At 35.9% G+C, this 18,371-nt stretch overlaps 1 protein-coding gene across 2 annotated transcripts in view; it reads left to right on the top strand.

Moving 5' to 3' along the window:
• The first annotated feature begins 331 nt into the window (after positions 1–331).
• LOC150081389 (Golgi-associated PDZ and coiled-coil motif-containing protein-like) overlaps positions 332–18,371 on the top strand; it is a 151,226-nt gene continuing 133,186 nt past the window's right edge. The window contains exon 1 of one of the 2 annotated variants that reach the window (XM_090379255.1): positions 332–621. In XM_090379255.1, coding sequence (XP_090235381.1) covers positions 406–621 — 216 coding nt within the window. In that variant the 5' untranslated portion in view covers positions 332–405. The remainder of the gene's footprint in view (positions 622–18,371) is intronic. The other variant, XM_090379256.1, reaches the window with a different exon arrangement.

Consider the following 18,371-nt stretch of genomic DNA (forward strand, 5'->3'; position numbering starts at 1 on the left):
CTTTGTAGCAGTACCCGTCACGGAGTGGAATCCTCCAATCAGGGAGAAATAATATGAGAGCAATAATAATAATAAAATCCGAAACTTCATTTTAATGAAGATAAATTCTGCTAAACACATGCCACCAATATAATGACAGGTGCTGCTTGTTTGCCACACACACACATATTATTATTTATTGTTTTGCTTATGTATTATTATTATTTTTTTGCTTATTTTTTGCTTTTGGACTTGGTAAATTTCTAATTTAAAACTTAAGACATTTTCTACTCAATTGTTTTCTGATATGTTTATCTATAGCTTCGTGCCACATGCGCATGTGTGAAATATTTTGTTAAACGCCGGATAGAATTTGACAAGTTGTTTTGATAACGTGAAACGTTATTGGTGTTTTATTAAACAAATATGTCTACTGGTATGATGGGGATCAAATGGATAGAATTACTGGAAAAGGAATTTGATAAAGCATTTGTGGATTTGGATATCTTGCTGGGTGAGGTCGACGAAGATCAGTGTGAAATTACATTCGAGGGTAGGCAAAAGATGACAGCGTTAAGCGCAGCATTTGCACAGCTTTCCCATAAAGCGCAGACAGTCTTTGAAAACAGCGTAAAAGTTGAGGTAAGTTAACTTCAAGGAGAGAGTGAGAAAAGAAAAATCTGGACTTAAATACTCAAAGTACTACTTTAGATTTGCAACATGCACTTGCGTATATATATTAGGATTGCTGACTGTACATGTATTAATCTGGACACTGGTTTCCGTAACAGCTGCCATTTAATCATCATTTTAAATTCTCATTTTGATCATTTTAAAGGTAAGAGGGTGCAACCTCTTCTACATGCAAAGCAATGTCCTTACTGCACGCTCAGTTGGTGCACCATCAGTGCCGATTCTACCACAACCTTTCCATTCCACATCACAGCTCACAGAATTATTTTTAACTAAATAGAAAATTTCTTCTCCTGTGGAATGGGTTTGCAGTGATAAGCGGAATAAAGAGTCAGGCACTTCTCCACTTCACATAGCCCACGTGTTATGTGCTGAGTATGACTCAGCACACTCAGTAGTTTCGTCCATCTATGAATTGAAATATTTACTAGCATGTGTGTGTGGCAATAATTGATCCCCCATGTTGTGTGCCATTGCTTTTCTAGTGTTATTTGACAAAGGAATTCTGACAGTAGTTCATTTTGCCTTCTCTCTGAGCATAACATTTGGCTAACTTTGTGGCTGGCTTTATAAGCTCCTTAGTGGTAGTTTGACTTTTACTTGTATTTTTGTAAGGAGTGAGACTTTGACTTATTCCTCTGTAGTTTGGTGCCTTCTCTTCCCTTATTGACAAAAGTAATTGATTTTTGCATGGAAAGTGTTATTTCTATAAAAACTTGATTGGTTTACCAATGAGTTGTGTTTTGTTTGAAAATGCCACAAAAGCTTTTGACGGCATTATTTGAGAAAGTGTCTGTTATGCAAATGTACCACTGACTAGAGGCAAGTGGATTGATGATCCAATGAAATCCCATTTTCAGGTGTTTGTTGTTATACTTTCTGTTCATACTTTTCTTTTTTGGCTGCTTGTGCAGCATCATTACCCTCTTTGATCTGCTTGTCACAGCACTTACAGATGCTCATTTAGTATTTGCACTGGATTCGTGTTCATTTTTTATGATTATGTTGGTATTCCGAATTTTATCACAGTAGAATCCTCAATTACCTGACACCCTGGGTTATCCAATGGATAACTTTTTAAGATAGTCATGAGGTTTATCAAAGGGGAAATAATAGATGTTTATTAATAAAAAATCATGGAAGATGTTGAAATTTTCATAAATACAAAGGTAAATAGTTACAAATAACATTTAACATAATTATATAAAATTTAATTTAGTTATGTTATTATAGGTTATCATATTAGTAAATAATTTATGTATGAAGAATTTTTTTTTTTTTTATAATAGTAATCTTTTGAAATCTTATTGTAGTATACTGCAATAAGATAAAAGATAGTAAAACTTTATTAAAATGTACTCTTATTGCAGTTGTACTCTTTTAGTGACTTTATAAACAAATTTGGAACACTGAAGAGAGTTGATAAAGGTGAATTGGTGACCAAAATTTCCTTAGAATTAGGTGTTGGCTTAGTAACAATGGGAGACTAGATGCAGAACTGTTGCAAAAATTGAAGATTGATGTTGTGTGTTTTGAGAAAATCACAAATTTCAACTTCACATTACAGTTTACAATTTGCATGAAAGAGAAAATGGTTACTCTACATCTGGACCAATTTTAAAAGCCAAAACCTTGAAATTCAATTCACCCAGTATTTAGGTGGTGTCAAAACATCTACTGGTGAGGGCTGGCTGGGTAGATGGAAGAGGCATGACATTCAACTAATGATCACCAGGGAACAGTTTTCAGGGAATGCCCCTACTGCCCTAAAATTTAACAAATAAATTTTAAAAATTGCTAAAGAAGGCAGTTTCTCTCTTCATGAAATATTTGATTGTGATGAAACCAGTCTGTTATTAAATGGTGCCAATTAAAATTTGTTAGCTAAAACATAAGCAGTGGCTAGAGGATATAAGAAACAAAGAATGCTTAACTGTTCTATCTACAGACACAATGTTGCTGAAACATTTAAACTTACACTGAGTTGTAGGAAAATCCTGAAAGCCAACAGAATTTAAAAATTTTAGTAGTACCAGTTCTCTTCTACAGTCCTATCATCATCATAATGCAGTGATTGGATGGATTCTTACTTATTTCAAGAATCAATTTGTTCCTGAAGCAAAGGAATTCCTTAATAGCCAAAATTTTTCTCCCACGCACAAAGCTCTTGTTTTGATTGTTAATGTCCAAGGTGATATTAAATGTTTATTTTACACCTTGAATGTGACTGTCCAAAAAGAAGATACTGGTTAACACTTTTGATTCATGTTTCAAAAACAATCATAGAATTTGACTGAGTCCTGAAATAAATAAATATGTATTTTTATTTATGTCAAAGATGTCATTTAGTGGTTAGCAGAGTTGAGACCAAGTACAACCCAGTATACAGTATTTTGAAAATCTTGATGGAAAATGTGACTGACTTTGACAGGATTGTTAAATCCTTCGGACCTGAAGTCATCTGTTAATTAAATGATATTGATAATTAATATTATTAATTATATTAATGATATCGATGAAGGCATATCACACTTAATGCCTAAGTTTGCAGATAGTGCAAAGGTTGATGAGAGTAATCAAGGTATGTTACTACAACAAGATATAGAAAAATTAGGGGGATGGGCTGAGAAATGGCAGCTGAAGCTTAACATTGACAAATACAAAATACTGTATACAGGTAGTAATAATCCCAGATTAACAAACCAGCTGTGTAGGTTACACTCAGAGTAGTGGAAAATGAAAATGACCTGTGGATAATTGTGCAGTCAGATATGAAGTTCTTCAAGCAATGCAGGCAGGCTGCCAGGATATCTCATGAGGTTTTGTCAATGATATATAGGAAATTTCCTAGCAGGAATAAACAAGTGATTATCCCATTGTACAAGGCAGTGGTTAGGCCATATCTTGACTACTGCATACAAGTCTGGAAGCCTCATTTTAGGAAGAATATAGATCTGCTGGAACAGGTACAGAGAAGGGTAACAAGATTGTTGGGGGAAACAAAAAAGGTCTTACCAAGAAAGGCTTCAGTTCTTCAAATTGCAGTGCCTGGAGACTAGGCACCTGCAAGATCTGATCCAGGTGTTTAAGGCCTTGAATTGATTGAGTAAGCTAAATGCTGATGACATTTTTTCCTCTTGCTCAGACTACACATGAGAGGACATAAATTCAAATTAAGGAAGAATGGTTGCAGAGTAGATGTGCAGAAGTTTGCCCTCAGCCTGCAGGTGATTGATTGTTTGAAGTTTTGAACAAACTTCTATCTGTTGTTATGAAAGTGGGTAGTTTGAATAAATTCAAGAAAAAACAATTACAGGCATACCTCGAATAACGAATAGGATGCATTCCACGAAATTACTTCGTTAAGCGAAACTTCGTTTTCAGAGGTAAAAATACTATGGCCAGAATAGGGATACGTTCCTACGTAAAGAAAATGAAAAGCTTTTTTTTCGAACAAAGAAAAGTTTTATTAAATAAACAGTCAACTTACATACAAAGTGAAATCACATTTTAAAATATGAGTTTAAAGTTGATTGCTTATGCTTTACGTTTTCAATGTCATTTAAGCACCTTTTTAAATCTTTGGTTGTTAACACTTTTTCAGCAGGAACTGCTTTAACTTTGTCTTCGTTGCTAACAAGGTTTTCTAAATCTTCCACTGAAAAACCATCATCTTCTGCATTCAATAAATTTCTAACAACCTCTTCATCGACATTTTCGAAACCTATTGATTGAGCCATCTGGATAACTTCATTTCTAATTTCTTGGATGTTATTTTCTTCTTCTAGTACGACTTCTGGCCATATTTTGCACCAAACTCCATGTAAGCATTTCTTAGTGACTTCTTCCCAAGAACTATCAATGTTTTCAATTGCGTTTATAACGGTGTAGTTTTTCCAAAAAGTTTTAACTGTCATTTCCTCTTTATCCTCTAGTTCAGTTAAATTGCTTAATGTTCGACGCAGATAATAAGCTTTAAATGATGCTATTACTCCCTAATCCAATGGTTGAAGCAGGGAAGTTGTGTTTGCTGGAAGAAACGCAACTTTAACAGGAATGCATGTGTCCAATGTGTTAAGATCAGTAGGATGTCCCGGAGCATTGTCTAACAACAAAAGAGCTTTTTCTTCAAAGTTGTTTTTTTGACAATATCGTTTTACTTCAGGACAAAAGTGGTTAACAAACCAATCAGTAAATAACTCCTTGGTAACCCATGCTTTTCTATTTGCTTTCCATATTACAGGTAAATTCATTTTTATGTTACCTTTTAACGCCCTTGGATTTTCTGATTGGTAAACTAATAACAATTTTAATTTATAATCGCCAGAGGCATTTGATCCATAGTGTAACGTTAAACGGTCTTTGGCTGCTTTGAACCCAGCAACTGATTTTTCTTCAATAGAAATGAAGCTTTTTGTTGGTAGCCGTTTCCAGAACAAACCGCTTTCATCACCATTGAACACCAAATTTGGTGGAAAATTTTCACGTTCAGTTATTTCCTTTAGTTTTTCTGGAAACTTCTCTTGTTAACTTTACACTATGAATCCTGGCCCGTTTTTTAAATTTCTCGAACCAACCACGAGAAGCCCCAAAGGTTTCTGTAATTTCTTCAGTTTGTTTAGATTTCAGGTGATTAAACTGGAATATTTTTTTTATGTTAAATGGGGCTTGAAATTGCGGACTTTGTTATATCGAAGTTACGTTATCAGAGGAACGTTAACAGAGGTATGCATGTATTAATATTGAGGGAATGGACAAGTGATGTGGGAATTTTCTTTTTTTAATAAAGGTTAAATTCAAGCAATTATTATTTTATTTTTTATTTTTATTTTTTTAAATTCATCTAAATATATGAAATACATATTTTTTCTGTAAATAATATTTAAATACTTTACACATAATATCTAATTGATAATAAATTAGTTTAAAATACATATTTGTTTAAGTGTAAGCACCTGTTATGAATGAAATAAGTTAATTTTACTGTCCAGATTATCGACTGATGACCCATCAGATATGTCTGTAGGTCGTCAGTCCCTTATAGTCAGATAAATGGGGTTGTGCTGTACTTTTATGTTGCAATTTACATTACTACTTTTATTTTTCAGTGTAAGCACCTGTATCACTTTTGAGCTATTGCTCTATTTTTGTGATACTGAAATAATAACACAATGGTAACAATGAGAACTGCAAATTTATAAATATAAGCAATGCCATGCCAAATAACATGAAAATATGAAGCAAACACATTAGTCAAGACAAACTGAGCACAAACACAGTCCAGCACAACTAATTAGGCATGGACAAGAAGTTCAACCTTGAAAGTAGGCAGGTGGGATCATTCTGTTCTCTCTACAAGGAGGATAGAACTTAAGGAGATGAAATGTCACTGAAGAGTTGAAGCTGACTGGTGCTCCTCCGTAGCCAGGTGGGAAGGAGCAGTAGTGCATAGCACACGCTTCTTGATTAGACCAGGGTTCGAGCCCGTCACCACCAGATACGGAGGATGCGGAAAGGTCCAGGAATGACCACCGTATATCCCAGAGCAATATGGCCTTAGTTGCTAATGCTCCTAAAAACCAAATAACAACAACAACAACAAAACTGACTGGTGCTGCAGAACACTCTGGGATTGCTGAACCTAAAACATTGTTTTCTTTTGTGCTGTGTTATACTTTGCCTTGCTTCTTATCAAATTATAAATACAGTCGGACCTCTCTTAAACGAACTTCCATAAAGCAAAATTTTCTATGTAGCAAACTTTTTTGATTTCCCCTTGGTCATTACATTGAAAATAGTTTCCATGTAATGAAGAAAATTTCCGTATAACAAACTGATTTCGAGAGACCTGGGTACAGATTGTTCGCACCTCTGACCTTTAGGCAAAAAGCTGATGCTGTTGAAAGAAAAAGATGGAAGCTTGGGAGAGGCCTTTGCCTAGCAGTGGGTCAGCAATGGCAAAAAATAAGTAAAACCTATACAACTTATACACTACTATGCGGAGAAGTCCCACTGGTCAGTCCACAGTCATTGGCAAAGATTAAGGAATATTCCGGATGCAGACATTGGCTCTGGTCAACTTATTTTCTACCATAAGCATCCTATTAGAGAATTAGGAGAGAGTGATTTTCCTTTATCTCAGAAATTCATCTGTTGTTTCAAAGAAATTAGTCATCCACACTTTCACTCAATTTTTACCTGTCTCTGTTTACATGGTAACTACAAGTAGTCCCTAATTTCAGCTTAGTTTTAACTGCTGTGCAAAACCTTAGTGTCTAGGAGGAAATCCTTGAGTGTAGTGTGAAAAAGTGGAAGTGCTTAGTAGTGTAGATCGCAACATTAAAAAAAAGAAATAGCTTTAAAATTTGATGTCCCTGCATAGAGTGTCAGTCATTCTGAAAAACCCTGTTTCGATTCTCAAACTGTTTGAGGAAACGGGACCAAGTTAGAAGCGTGCGAAATTATGCCTTTGGGAAGATGTAGATGAAGCAGATTTTAAGTTGATGAAGTTGATTCGAGACCAAAACATTCTGATATCAGGGCTATTAATTAAATAAAAGGCTACGGAGTATGCATCTTTTCTGGGGCACAAAACATTCCAAGCCAGTTCCGGTTGGCTGGACAAATTTAAAAAGCGTCATGGCTTACTTGAAAAAGTTATTTATGATGAAAGTGGAGTTGCAATCGAAGAAGACTATACCCATTGGAAAGAAACAGTTTTTTGAAAAAAATTATGGAGGGCTACGAGTCCAAAACCATATTCAGCATTGATGAAACAGGTCTATTTTTTTAAATGTTTGCCGAACAAGACACTGACTTTTAAAGGTTATTTGGTTTTTAGGAGCATTAGCAACTAAGGCCATATTTCTCCGGGGATATGCGGTGGTCATTCCCTGATCTTTCCGCATCCTCCATATTTGGCAGCTCACGGGCTCAAACCCCGGTGTAATCAAGAAGCGTATGCTATGCACTGCTGCTCCTGTCCACCTGGCTATGAAGGTGCCTTTTTAAAGGTGATAAATGTTTAGGTTGTAAAAATAGTAAGGAGAAAATTACATTCTTGGTTGCAAATATGGCTGGTAATGAAAAACTGAAGCTTTTGGTAATAGGCAAAAGTAAACAACCCCGATGTTTCAAAGGAGTAAAGTCGTTAGAGTTGGACTAAGAGAGGGCGCTGACTCTCTTTAAAAATTACAGCTGTGAATTACAGGCTCCGAAAAAGCGATAAGTGTTTGCCTTTTTATTTACCTAATTGTTATTTTATATTGTACTTTAAACATAGTCTTATAGTTATTGTTACGCTAATTATTTTAAATTTAGATAAAGAGTTTTTGTAGATTACTACTTAATATACGTAAAACCGCTATTTCGTTCATATCCTGCAGCCATTGTTTTTGTATAGAGTAGTAGGGAATTCAAATTTTTAATTGTGGTAACTAGGCAGCTCTAACATATAATTATATAGCATAATATCACTTCATTTAGGATTCTATTATATAGCGTAGTATTGAAAATTAATTAATTAAATTTATTGATCTTATTAATTTAAAATATCATGCCTCAGACTAGAGCAGCAAAGCAACGGGCACAAAGTGGCAGGAGTGCTGTGACTCGGGAGAGAAGTGAGGGGGGAAATTCTCCAACACATCACAGCCTAAAAAAATGTGCAACTTGTGAAATGTTTCCGAACTCTCTGGAACAGAACAGAATGTGATCTAGCCGAGGAGGATGTCTTTGTGTGTGCCAGGTGCAGAGTGTCTAGAAATTAGGCATCAACTCAGCGTTCCACTGGGCGTCTATTAGAGCTTGAGGTGTAGGGTAGATGCCCTCAAAGAAATTATTATGAGGGGCCCATCAAGCTCTGAGCTGCCCAACTCAATGCCAGAGCTCACTCCTGGGCATCAGGCAACAGAGCGGCAATTTCCAAGGCAGAATGCGCTGGTTCCAAAGGAACTAGTTATTGTTGGTGACTCTATTGTCAGGGAGACGGGAAATATATTGTGTAAAAAGGATAGATGGAACAGGACCAGGGTATGTCTGCCAGGGGCAAAAGTTGATGATGTTGTGAAGCATATATCATCTTTTAAGGGCACAAAGCGTGATATTGTTGTACATGTTGGCACCAATGACTTAAGAGTAGGAGATCTGCAGATTTACTTAACGAGTACAGGTCAATGTTGCAAAAAAGTCGTGAGACGGTTAAATTTGAAAGTGTCTGCAATTCTGCCCAGACACGATAGGAGGGAATACATGATGAGTGCCTTGTCAATCAATTCGGCCCTGAAAGATTGTGCAAGGCTCAAGGGGTAGAATTTTTTTCAGCGTTGTCTATGCTTGTTAAAAGGAGAGACTGCTTCTACAGGGATGGGATACACTTAAATAGAAAGGGTGCAAGAATATTTGCTGATGCTATCGAGGCAGTGTTAGGTGGGTCGGAAAACTGATTGCTTGGGGGGGGATTCACAGACTAAAAGGTAAAAAGTAGCCACAGGCAGAGGTGAAGGTGATTCTTGCACAACTTCTATTAGAATAAGTAGGGACCTGGAGCGAGGGATGTTGGGGGTTTCAAGGACTGATGACAGTCATCGTGAAACAGGCGGGTATATGGGATATGTTAGGGTAACCAAGAATAAGAATAGGTGCATGTATATCTGCATGTATACCAATGCTAGAAGTATAGTAAATAAATTTGATGAATTTGAAGTGCTCGTCAAGACATCAAAGGCGGATATTGTCAAAGGGGGATAGCAGAGACGTAATCACACAGATATAAGGAAAGAAGAACTGGAATTTGTGGAGTACAATGTGTATAGGAAGGATAAACAGGATAGTTTATTTTGTCAATGACAGATTAGGAAAGGAGGTAGTGTTCTGCTGTTAATTAAGAAAAACATAAAATCAAAAGAAGTGCATCCAGTTGATATAGATGAACAGTGCACTGTTGAGTCAGTTTGGTGTGACCTAAGCACTGTGAAAACAAAAATAAGATTAGGAGTGTGTTATAGGCCTAATGACTCGAATTAGTACAATGAACAATTGTACAGAGAAATAGAGTGGGCTAGTAAATCAGAATGTCTTATAATGGGGGATTTTAACTTCCCAGATATTGACTGGAACTTGTGGGTTGGTCACTCACACACTAGTAAGACTTTTTTTATTTATTGGATGATTGTTTTCTGGTGCAGCATGTTCGAGAGGCAACCAGAGAGGGTAATACTCTTGATCTGGTTATCAGCAGTTATCATTCGTGTATTAAAAATTTGCAGATAAAGGAACCACTAGATGGCAGTGATTACAGTGTACTGATGTGTGATTTACTTAAAGATATAATTACCATCAGGGGTAAAGGAAAATGTTTTTGCTTCCGTAAAGGTGAGTACAGTGGCCTAAGACAGTTTTTAAATTCTGTATAGTGGGATCAACTGACAATGTTACCAACAGTAAATTCTAAGTGGGAAGCATTCAAGGAATTAATCGTGGATGCTACTAAAAGTTTCATACCAATTAAGAAATATTGTTCAAGGTAGGCCTAAATGGTTATCAAATGAACTAGTGAGACTTGTGACACAGAAAAAAATTATCAAGCGACTCAGAAGCCTATGGCAGATATAAGTTAGTCTGTAATCAGGTCACAAAGGAGGTTAGGCAGGTGAAGGCAGATTACGAGAAATCTGTGGCAAAAGATGCTAAGAAAAACAGCAAGGATTTCTTTACTTATATAAACGCTAAAATGAAGGGGATGAATCTGATTGGTCCACTTGATATCGATGGTTCCACTGTTGATGATCCTGCTCAGATAGCAAACAAACTGAATGAGTATTTTGCATCTACATTCACACATGAGGAGTTAAGGTTTGAAAATGGCAGAAGGTTATCAAATTGTAGCAGGGTGCTTAATGATTTTGTAATAACTGAAAGCAAAGTGGAGGAGAAATTGTTGAAGTTAAACATAAGAAAGGCACCTGGGGTGGATGGGATCTATCCAGTTATATTAAAGGAGGCGGCAAAGCAACTAAGCAAACCCTTAGCTATAATTATGAGAGCATCCTTGAACTCAGGGGAGGTCCTCATGGACTGGAGATGTGCAAATGTATCCCCAATTCACAAAGGGGGATTGAAGAGTGACACGAGTAATTACAGCCCAGTTAGTTTAACTTCTGTTCTGGGTAAAATAATGGAATCACTGGTTAAAGATGCATTGCAGGATCATCTAGACAAGACTGCAGCAATAATTCAGACACAGCATGGGTTTGTTAAGGAAAAGTCTTGTCTGACAAATTTGATAGGATATTATGATGTGGTTACAAAGGAACTGGATGCAAAAAATAATTCTGATATCATATATTTGGATTTCAGGAAAGCTTTTGACACTGTTGCACATGGCAGACTATTGTACAAATTGGAGCAGAATGGTATTTAGGGTAATTTGCTACAATGGATAAAAGGATGGTTGTGTGGGAGAAGACAGAGAGTGGTAATTAATGGGTGCTGCTCTTCGTGGACTAATGTTATTAGTGGAGTCCCACACGGATCGGTGTTGGGTCCTCTGTTGTTTTGTTTATTTATCAATGATATTGATGAAGGTATATCAGGTTTAGTGTCGAAGTTTGCACGGTTGTTAATCGCAGTGTGCTGCTGCAACAGGATCTAGATAATTTGGGCAGATGGGCTAAGAAGTGGCAACTGAAGTTGAACCTTGAGAAATGCAAAGTACTGCATATGGGTAGAAGTAACCCCAGAGAAACATACCAACTGTGTGGTACTACACTTAAGTTGATAGAAAATGAAAAAGACCTGGGAGTAATTGTGCAGTCAGATATGAAGTTTTCTGAGCAATGCAGACAGGCTGCCAGGTCAGGTCATGGGATTTTGTCAATGATATATAGGAATTTTGCTAGCAGGGAAAAGGAGGTGATTGTCCCTTTGTATAAGGTAATGGTCAGGCCACACCTTGAGTACTGCGTACAGGTGTGGAGGCCTCATTTTAGGAAGGATATAGATTTTCTTGAGCGTGTACAGAGAAGGGCAACAAGATTGGTGAGTGGAATGAAGGGATCCTCTTACCAAGAGAGGCTTAAGTTCTGCAAATTGCAGCGGCTGGAGACTAGGCACCTGTGAGGTGATTTGACAAAGGTGTATAAGGCCTTGAATGGGTTGAGCACACTGAATTCTGATGGGATTCTTCCACTTGTTCAGATTACGAACCTAAGGGGGCATAAATTCAAATTAAGAAAAGACAGATGTAGAAAAGATGTGTGGAAATTTGCCTTTAGCCAGTGGTTGGTTAATTGCTGGAACAAACTTCCATCTGTTGTTGTGGAAGTTGATAGGTTAAATAAATTTAAGGAGGAATTGGACAGGCATTTGGAGGGAATGGTGTGATTTTTTTTTTTTTTTTTTTTGGCTGATGCTGCATAAGCTCATACACTTTCTTTCTTGCATCATATGCCACTACTACTACTACCACAACAACAAAAAACCTTGAATGACAAACAAAATTTTTGAGCAGTGGATTTTAAATTTCAATAGAAAGATGAGGAAAGAAAACAGAAAAATCGCATTGATTGTCAACAACTGCCCTACTGACCTTCACTCCGTAATTTTGAAACTTACAAGGGTGGAGCTTGTTTTCTTCCTTCTGAATAATTCGTATTAACTGCAGCCAATGGAACAAGGCATTATCAAGAATTTGAAAATGCACTACTAGAGGCATATACTGAAAAAAATTATACTGAGAATAGAAACTAACCAACTTATAGATTTGTGGATGTGCATATCAGAGGTGGCGAAAGTGTGGAGTCAAGATGTGATGGAAACAACAATTAAGAATTGTTTCGCAAAAGTGCTAATTAACAAAGATGAGAGGGATGAACTACTAGAAGACATTGAGCAATCTTGGGAAGAGTTCCCAGCTAGGTTTGATCAGTGGAAAACTTGTTCTTGACGAATTTTTAGGAGTTGATAATGATGTCATAGTACCTGAATATCCGAGTGACTCCAACATTTTGGAGCATATTTAAAGAACTAGTGACAATATTAACAATGAGTTGAATGAAAATGAGGGCAATATTAAACCTTCCAAACAAATGTTGGCAGCATTTGAAACTTTGCATCGAGATCTTCAGCGGGAAGAAAATATAACAGAAAATACGTGTTTAAAGTTTAAACAAATGTAAAAAGTTTTATGAACAGTGTAGAACAAAAAAATAACCAAATATTTTACGACATAATTCTTAAAAGTGTACTAATAAATTGTGGCCATCATCTAAGTAATCATTTCTTAATATGTATGTATTAATAAATTGTTTTAAAATGTTAGAAAATTTATTCATTCCTACTTCTTTCCCATCTTTGGCTGTTTCTGAATTTACAGTATTTTTCATTGTTGAAAAGGTCATATTTCTTTATAATGAAATTTCGGTATAACGAATTTTTTCAAGGGAACAATCGATTTTGTTATATAGGGGTCCAACTGTATATATATATATTTTTTTATTTTTTTTTGTTTGTTTGTTCATCATGTCAACCTGTTCAGCTTTTAGCTTTACCACCAGACCTTCCAAAAATCTCCAAGGAGTTATTTTTCCTAGGTAAAATAATTTTTAACATGTGAAAGTTAATTGAATGTAAAATTATGAATTAAAATTAGAATTAAAAATCAAATAATGAAACAGTAGGAAGTAATATATATAATAAACTATTCTGAATTGTAATATAACAATATGTTTACTAAGGATACCAGTGTTTCCCAACTGGTGGTCCACTGAACTTGACAATAAAAAAAGATTTTTTGTAGTAGGAAATAATTTAATTAACAGTGATGAGAAATATTAGTATGCCTATAGCAACCCAACGTATACTATGTATGTTAAGTATAAGTACATATTGTTTTATTTAATATTAGTTATTAATATATTTGCATATGTATAGTTTAATACTTTTATTAATACTTATATAAAAGTGTGGTTCATATCTGAAAAAAGGTTGGGAAACATTGTGATATACTATATACAGTACATTTAGAATTAGAATTAAACTATTCAGAATTATTCCCCCCTTTTTGAGGGGGAGTGCAGATAAAGGTAGTTATATATAAGTATAAAAATAGAAGGGAATGAAATATGAGAGGGAGATAATTATATATATTTATATTGTCTAGAAAATTTTCCATGGAGTAACAGGTAAATGTCTAGCAATTTTGTTGAATGAAGGTGAATTTAGGTTGAGATTTTTGGATAGAAGTAGATAGTGCTTACCCAGGTTTTGAAATAAATAGCCAACAGAAAGTTAAAGTATGTGAATGAAGAATATAAAGCTTGTGCTGGATACCGTACAAGGTTTGGTTTATATTCTCCGACTTTTAACTTTCTGTTGAGTATTTATTTCAGCACTCTGGACTAAGTGTGTGCGTGCGAGAATATACTAATTGTACTGAAAAAAAAAAAAAAAAAAAAACAGAGAATTTGAGAGAGGCCTTTATTTTTACATATTTTGGCTCCTCAAGGAATTTGCCCTTTGGCAGTTCAAATAGCTAGCTTGCTTTACTGTCTGTCCACTACACTGTCTACTTTTGGGTCCCCTGCAGTCAGCAGCCTGGGTATACCCATGTAGAAAGGTGATGCAGTTGAATATAGTGTATCATGTACTTTGCTTTATAGTATTTCTAATTCTTAATTTTCTGTAATGGATGCCTCATCCTAAATAAATATCTTTTTTACTTTGAGTAATTTTATTTTTGCTGATGGATGTTTTAAATAAAAAAAAAAATGTTTAAAATAAAATATAAACACAGTGTTTTACGACGTAATTCTTAAAAGTCTTGTAATAATTATATTACAAGACTCTAATTCATTAAGGGCTTAAGCCCCAAGCTGCAAAAGAGATTAGACTATGTGTATTTTAGTGCATAATTTATACACAGCTTAGACTATGTGTATTTTAGTGCAATAACCTTGAAACGGTGTCATCTGAGTGGTGGTATCCACTGAGAATAAGTAACAACAGTCTTCTCCTTCGGGTGAAGCATTACTTATTCGAAGTAGTGCAATGTCATGGCAACTCGTCGCGAAGGTATTCACAATATGAGATGTAACTTAAACGATGCCGCTATTGCACATTTGCTAATCTATAATAGCCGTGTATAATTGATGCAATTGCACTAAAATACACATAGTCCAATCTCTTTCGCAGCTTGAGGCTTAAGCCCTTAATGCATTAGAGTCTTAACTTATATCATACACCATCAGGCATCTCTCATATTTTGGAAATACACTTCACAACTGTTTTGTCATCATTTCATCACTTGGGTCCTACCCACCCACCGAAGAAGGGCCAAATAGCCCTGAAACGGCATCGGGGGAGCCTGATGATGTCTGGAGTTTCCAAGAATAGGTAACAACAGCCTTCTCTACTGGGGAAGCGTTATCTATTTGAGGAGTTTGAGTTTTTGAGTGGTGTGAGTTGAAGGAGTTACTGTCCCTTTCATTCTTCTACACCGTTTCTTTTCCTCTTCTACTCCTACTATTACTTTCCCGCTACCTTTTTGCTTTTCTAAGTCTAATAGGGACAACTGGATAGTCGAGTTATTATCCCACACAAATACAAAATAGCCCTGAAACGGTGCCGTCTGGGTAAGTAACAAGTCTTCTCCTTCGGGTGAAGCGTTACTTATTCGAAGTAGTGCAATGTCATGGCAACTCGTCGTGAATGTATTCACAATATGAGATGTAACTTAAACGATACCGCTATTGCTAATCTATAATTAGCTGTGTATAAATGATGCAATTGCACCAAAATACACAGTCTAATTATATTACATTAATAACCAGACATAAAAGTCTGCGGCAAAAGCTTCAAGTTATGAAAACAATATAGTTAATGCAAACGTCGGTTATGCCCAACATTTATGTACACTAATAACTAGATAATTTGTTTTATCTGTTTCTGCTTAAATCTACCAAATAGAAAATAAATTTAACATTATTAGTTTTATTTTTCAATTTAGTAAAAGGAGCTGATATTACTAAAACCCTTCTAATTAATTGACGTAGCCAAGTGGTCAGGAGCGAGAGTGCATAGCACGCTTTCCTTGAGTGGACCAGGGTTCGATCCCGTGATTACTAAATACGATAAATATTGACGATTTATTGTAAACTCTACTGACTTGGTTGTCGGGCCGAAGTATAAACAGAAAATTAATAAATGAAGTCATCAATGTAGGTTTTTTTTTTTTTTTTTTTTTTTTTTCAGCACACATTACTATACCAAGTCTATTATTTTGATAATTTCTAGAGATCACTGAGCACATTAGCCTCATCTCATGACAATGTAAGCTATAAAGCGGGCATTCCCTTTGTTTTTCTCCTTGTCCTGCTAGAACAGGCAACAATGGCAGAGATAGTTATAAGCATACTTTTCATTCATTTCAATGTTTGATAAAAGTTTTCACTGTTTTTCCCCTGGAATTGGTCAAGAACCACAGTTTGAGAAACACAATAATGCTACTGCATGTTGTGCAGCAATAATTTATGAATACCTTTCCAAATACAGTCGTCGTTGTTGTTATTTGGTTTTTAGGAGCATTAGCAACTAAGGCCATATTGCTCCGGGGATATGCGGTGGTAATTCCCTGACCTTCCCGCATCCTCCGTATTTGGTGGTGACGGGCTCGAACCCCGGTCTAATCAAGAAGCGTGTGCTACGCACTGCTGCTCCTGCCCACCTGGCTACGGAGGCGCCCCAAATACAGTCAGTCCTCGTATAGCATGATGGTTGTGTTCCTAGAAACCCTCGTGGAATGCAAAATCGTGCAATATAAACAACCGGCCCTATGGGAAAAATAGGGTTAGGTGCCGACCACCTAAGATTGAACACACATTTGTAACCAAAACATTACCAAACACAATAAATAATCGTAATAAAATACTGACGTATTTTAGTACGACTATTGCGTAATAAAATATTGCTAATGCTTTTGCTTCTATCGTAAGCAAACTTTTTTGTTTGATTTTCTATCCAAACAGATGACAGCCTTTCCATCTCTTCCAATTCTTTGTGTCTTAATCTAATGGATTTTAATTACACTTTGAGTTGTTCAACTATGAAAGTTGTTTTTATTTTCTCTGCATTCTTTGTAATTCTCGGCGTTGCCTCATTTAGGTCTGTAGCATGTGCAGTATCACATGGTCTTTCATTTCGCTCAAAGCGTTTCACAATTTCATATTTTTTCTCTATCGACAGAGGCGGACTGGCCATTAGCCTTACCGGGGAAACCCCGGAGGCCGGTGTGATTTTGGCCATAAACCATAGTATGAGGCCACTATAAATTTTCCCGGGTAAGAATTTTTGACCCAGTCCGCCTCTATTTATCAATATTGCTTTTGTTTTTCTCTGTGAATCTGCAGTGTCTTCACCAGGACGCTCCCTTTTCACACCTTTTAAGTATTTTACTCATTTTTAGGGAATAAAGCACAATTACAAAACGAGGAGGCACGCTTGATACACATAAACAAAGCTGCGCGCGCGTGTAGCAACTGAATAAACAACACCGTAAAGGCAGAGATTAACACTTCACATTTTACTAAAGCACATTTCTAGGGGTTACTACCATAAAACAATAAAAACAATTCCCAGTTGCGTTTCTGCGGGTGGAATCTGGTAGTAAACTCGATCTAATTGCATTTGCGATTATACCGATAACTGGAATTGTGTTGGTTTTTACGTTATTATGGTGAAATGTGTTTCCCCTTCACTGATATAAAAAAACAAATACATTTTCAGAATCTTCTCTTCATTCCTATCGTGTTGCGTTCAGTTTGGGCTGATTCCGATTTCCACTGCCATTTGTTGTAAACACAAAGGCGAATCGTGCATAAGCGAATTCGGTTCGTGTTATATAAGATATCGTTCCCCTATTTATAAATCGTGTATGATCGAATTCGTGTAGTGTAAACACGTGTTATACGAGGACTGACTGTACCCTATAACTTTCTTACAATATCCTCTTCATTCACCTAATCCTGTGTCATGTGATTATTTTTCCCCCAAACTAAATAATTCATTAAAAGGATGGTGATGATGATTTTCAAGTGAAGCAGAAGTTATGCCAGCTACAAGAAATTCATTTATGATTTTCAAGTGAAGCAGAAGTTATGCCAGCTACAAGAAATTCATTTAAGGAACTTAAAGGGGAGGGGAACTTTGAAGGATCTTTCTTGGAGTCATATAACTGATATTAAAATGTGTAAATAGCAAAGGTTGTTAATTTGAAAAAAATTTATATACAAATAATTGCAGATATTTTAGTTTGCTTTAATAAAAATTCAGTGTCATGAATCTTTTTAACCCTACCACTGTATTTCATTTCAAATAATTAATTCTGTTATTGATTTCAGCCTGTGTTATGTGATTTGGTTTAACTCTTGACTATATCTAGCCATTGATTTAGTTGTTTCATTTTCAAATAGTGTTTTACAACAAGTTAATTTAAATTTTTAGGAGTGTTAAAATGGTTATTTCTCAGATTGGATTAATGTAAGAAGTGGAGTTCCCCAAGGATCAATATTGGGACCACTGTTGTTTTTGATTTTCCTAAATGACATTGAAGGGATAGAGGATGTGATGTCTAAATTTGCAGATGATATAAAGATTGGTGGAGTAATTAAATGATCATTGCCAAGCTGAGTTGGTGCCTCCGTAGC

Source organism: Mastigoproctus giganteus, chromosome 8 (assembly GCF_048544385.1).
Source record: "Mastigoproctus giganteus isolate SK-2022 chromosome 8, ASM4854438v1, whole genome shotgun sequence".
Classification (NCBI taxonomy): domain Eukaryota; kingdom Metazoa; phylum Arthropoda; class Arachnida; order Uropygi; family Thelyphonidae; genus Mastigoproctus; species Mastigoproctus giganteus.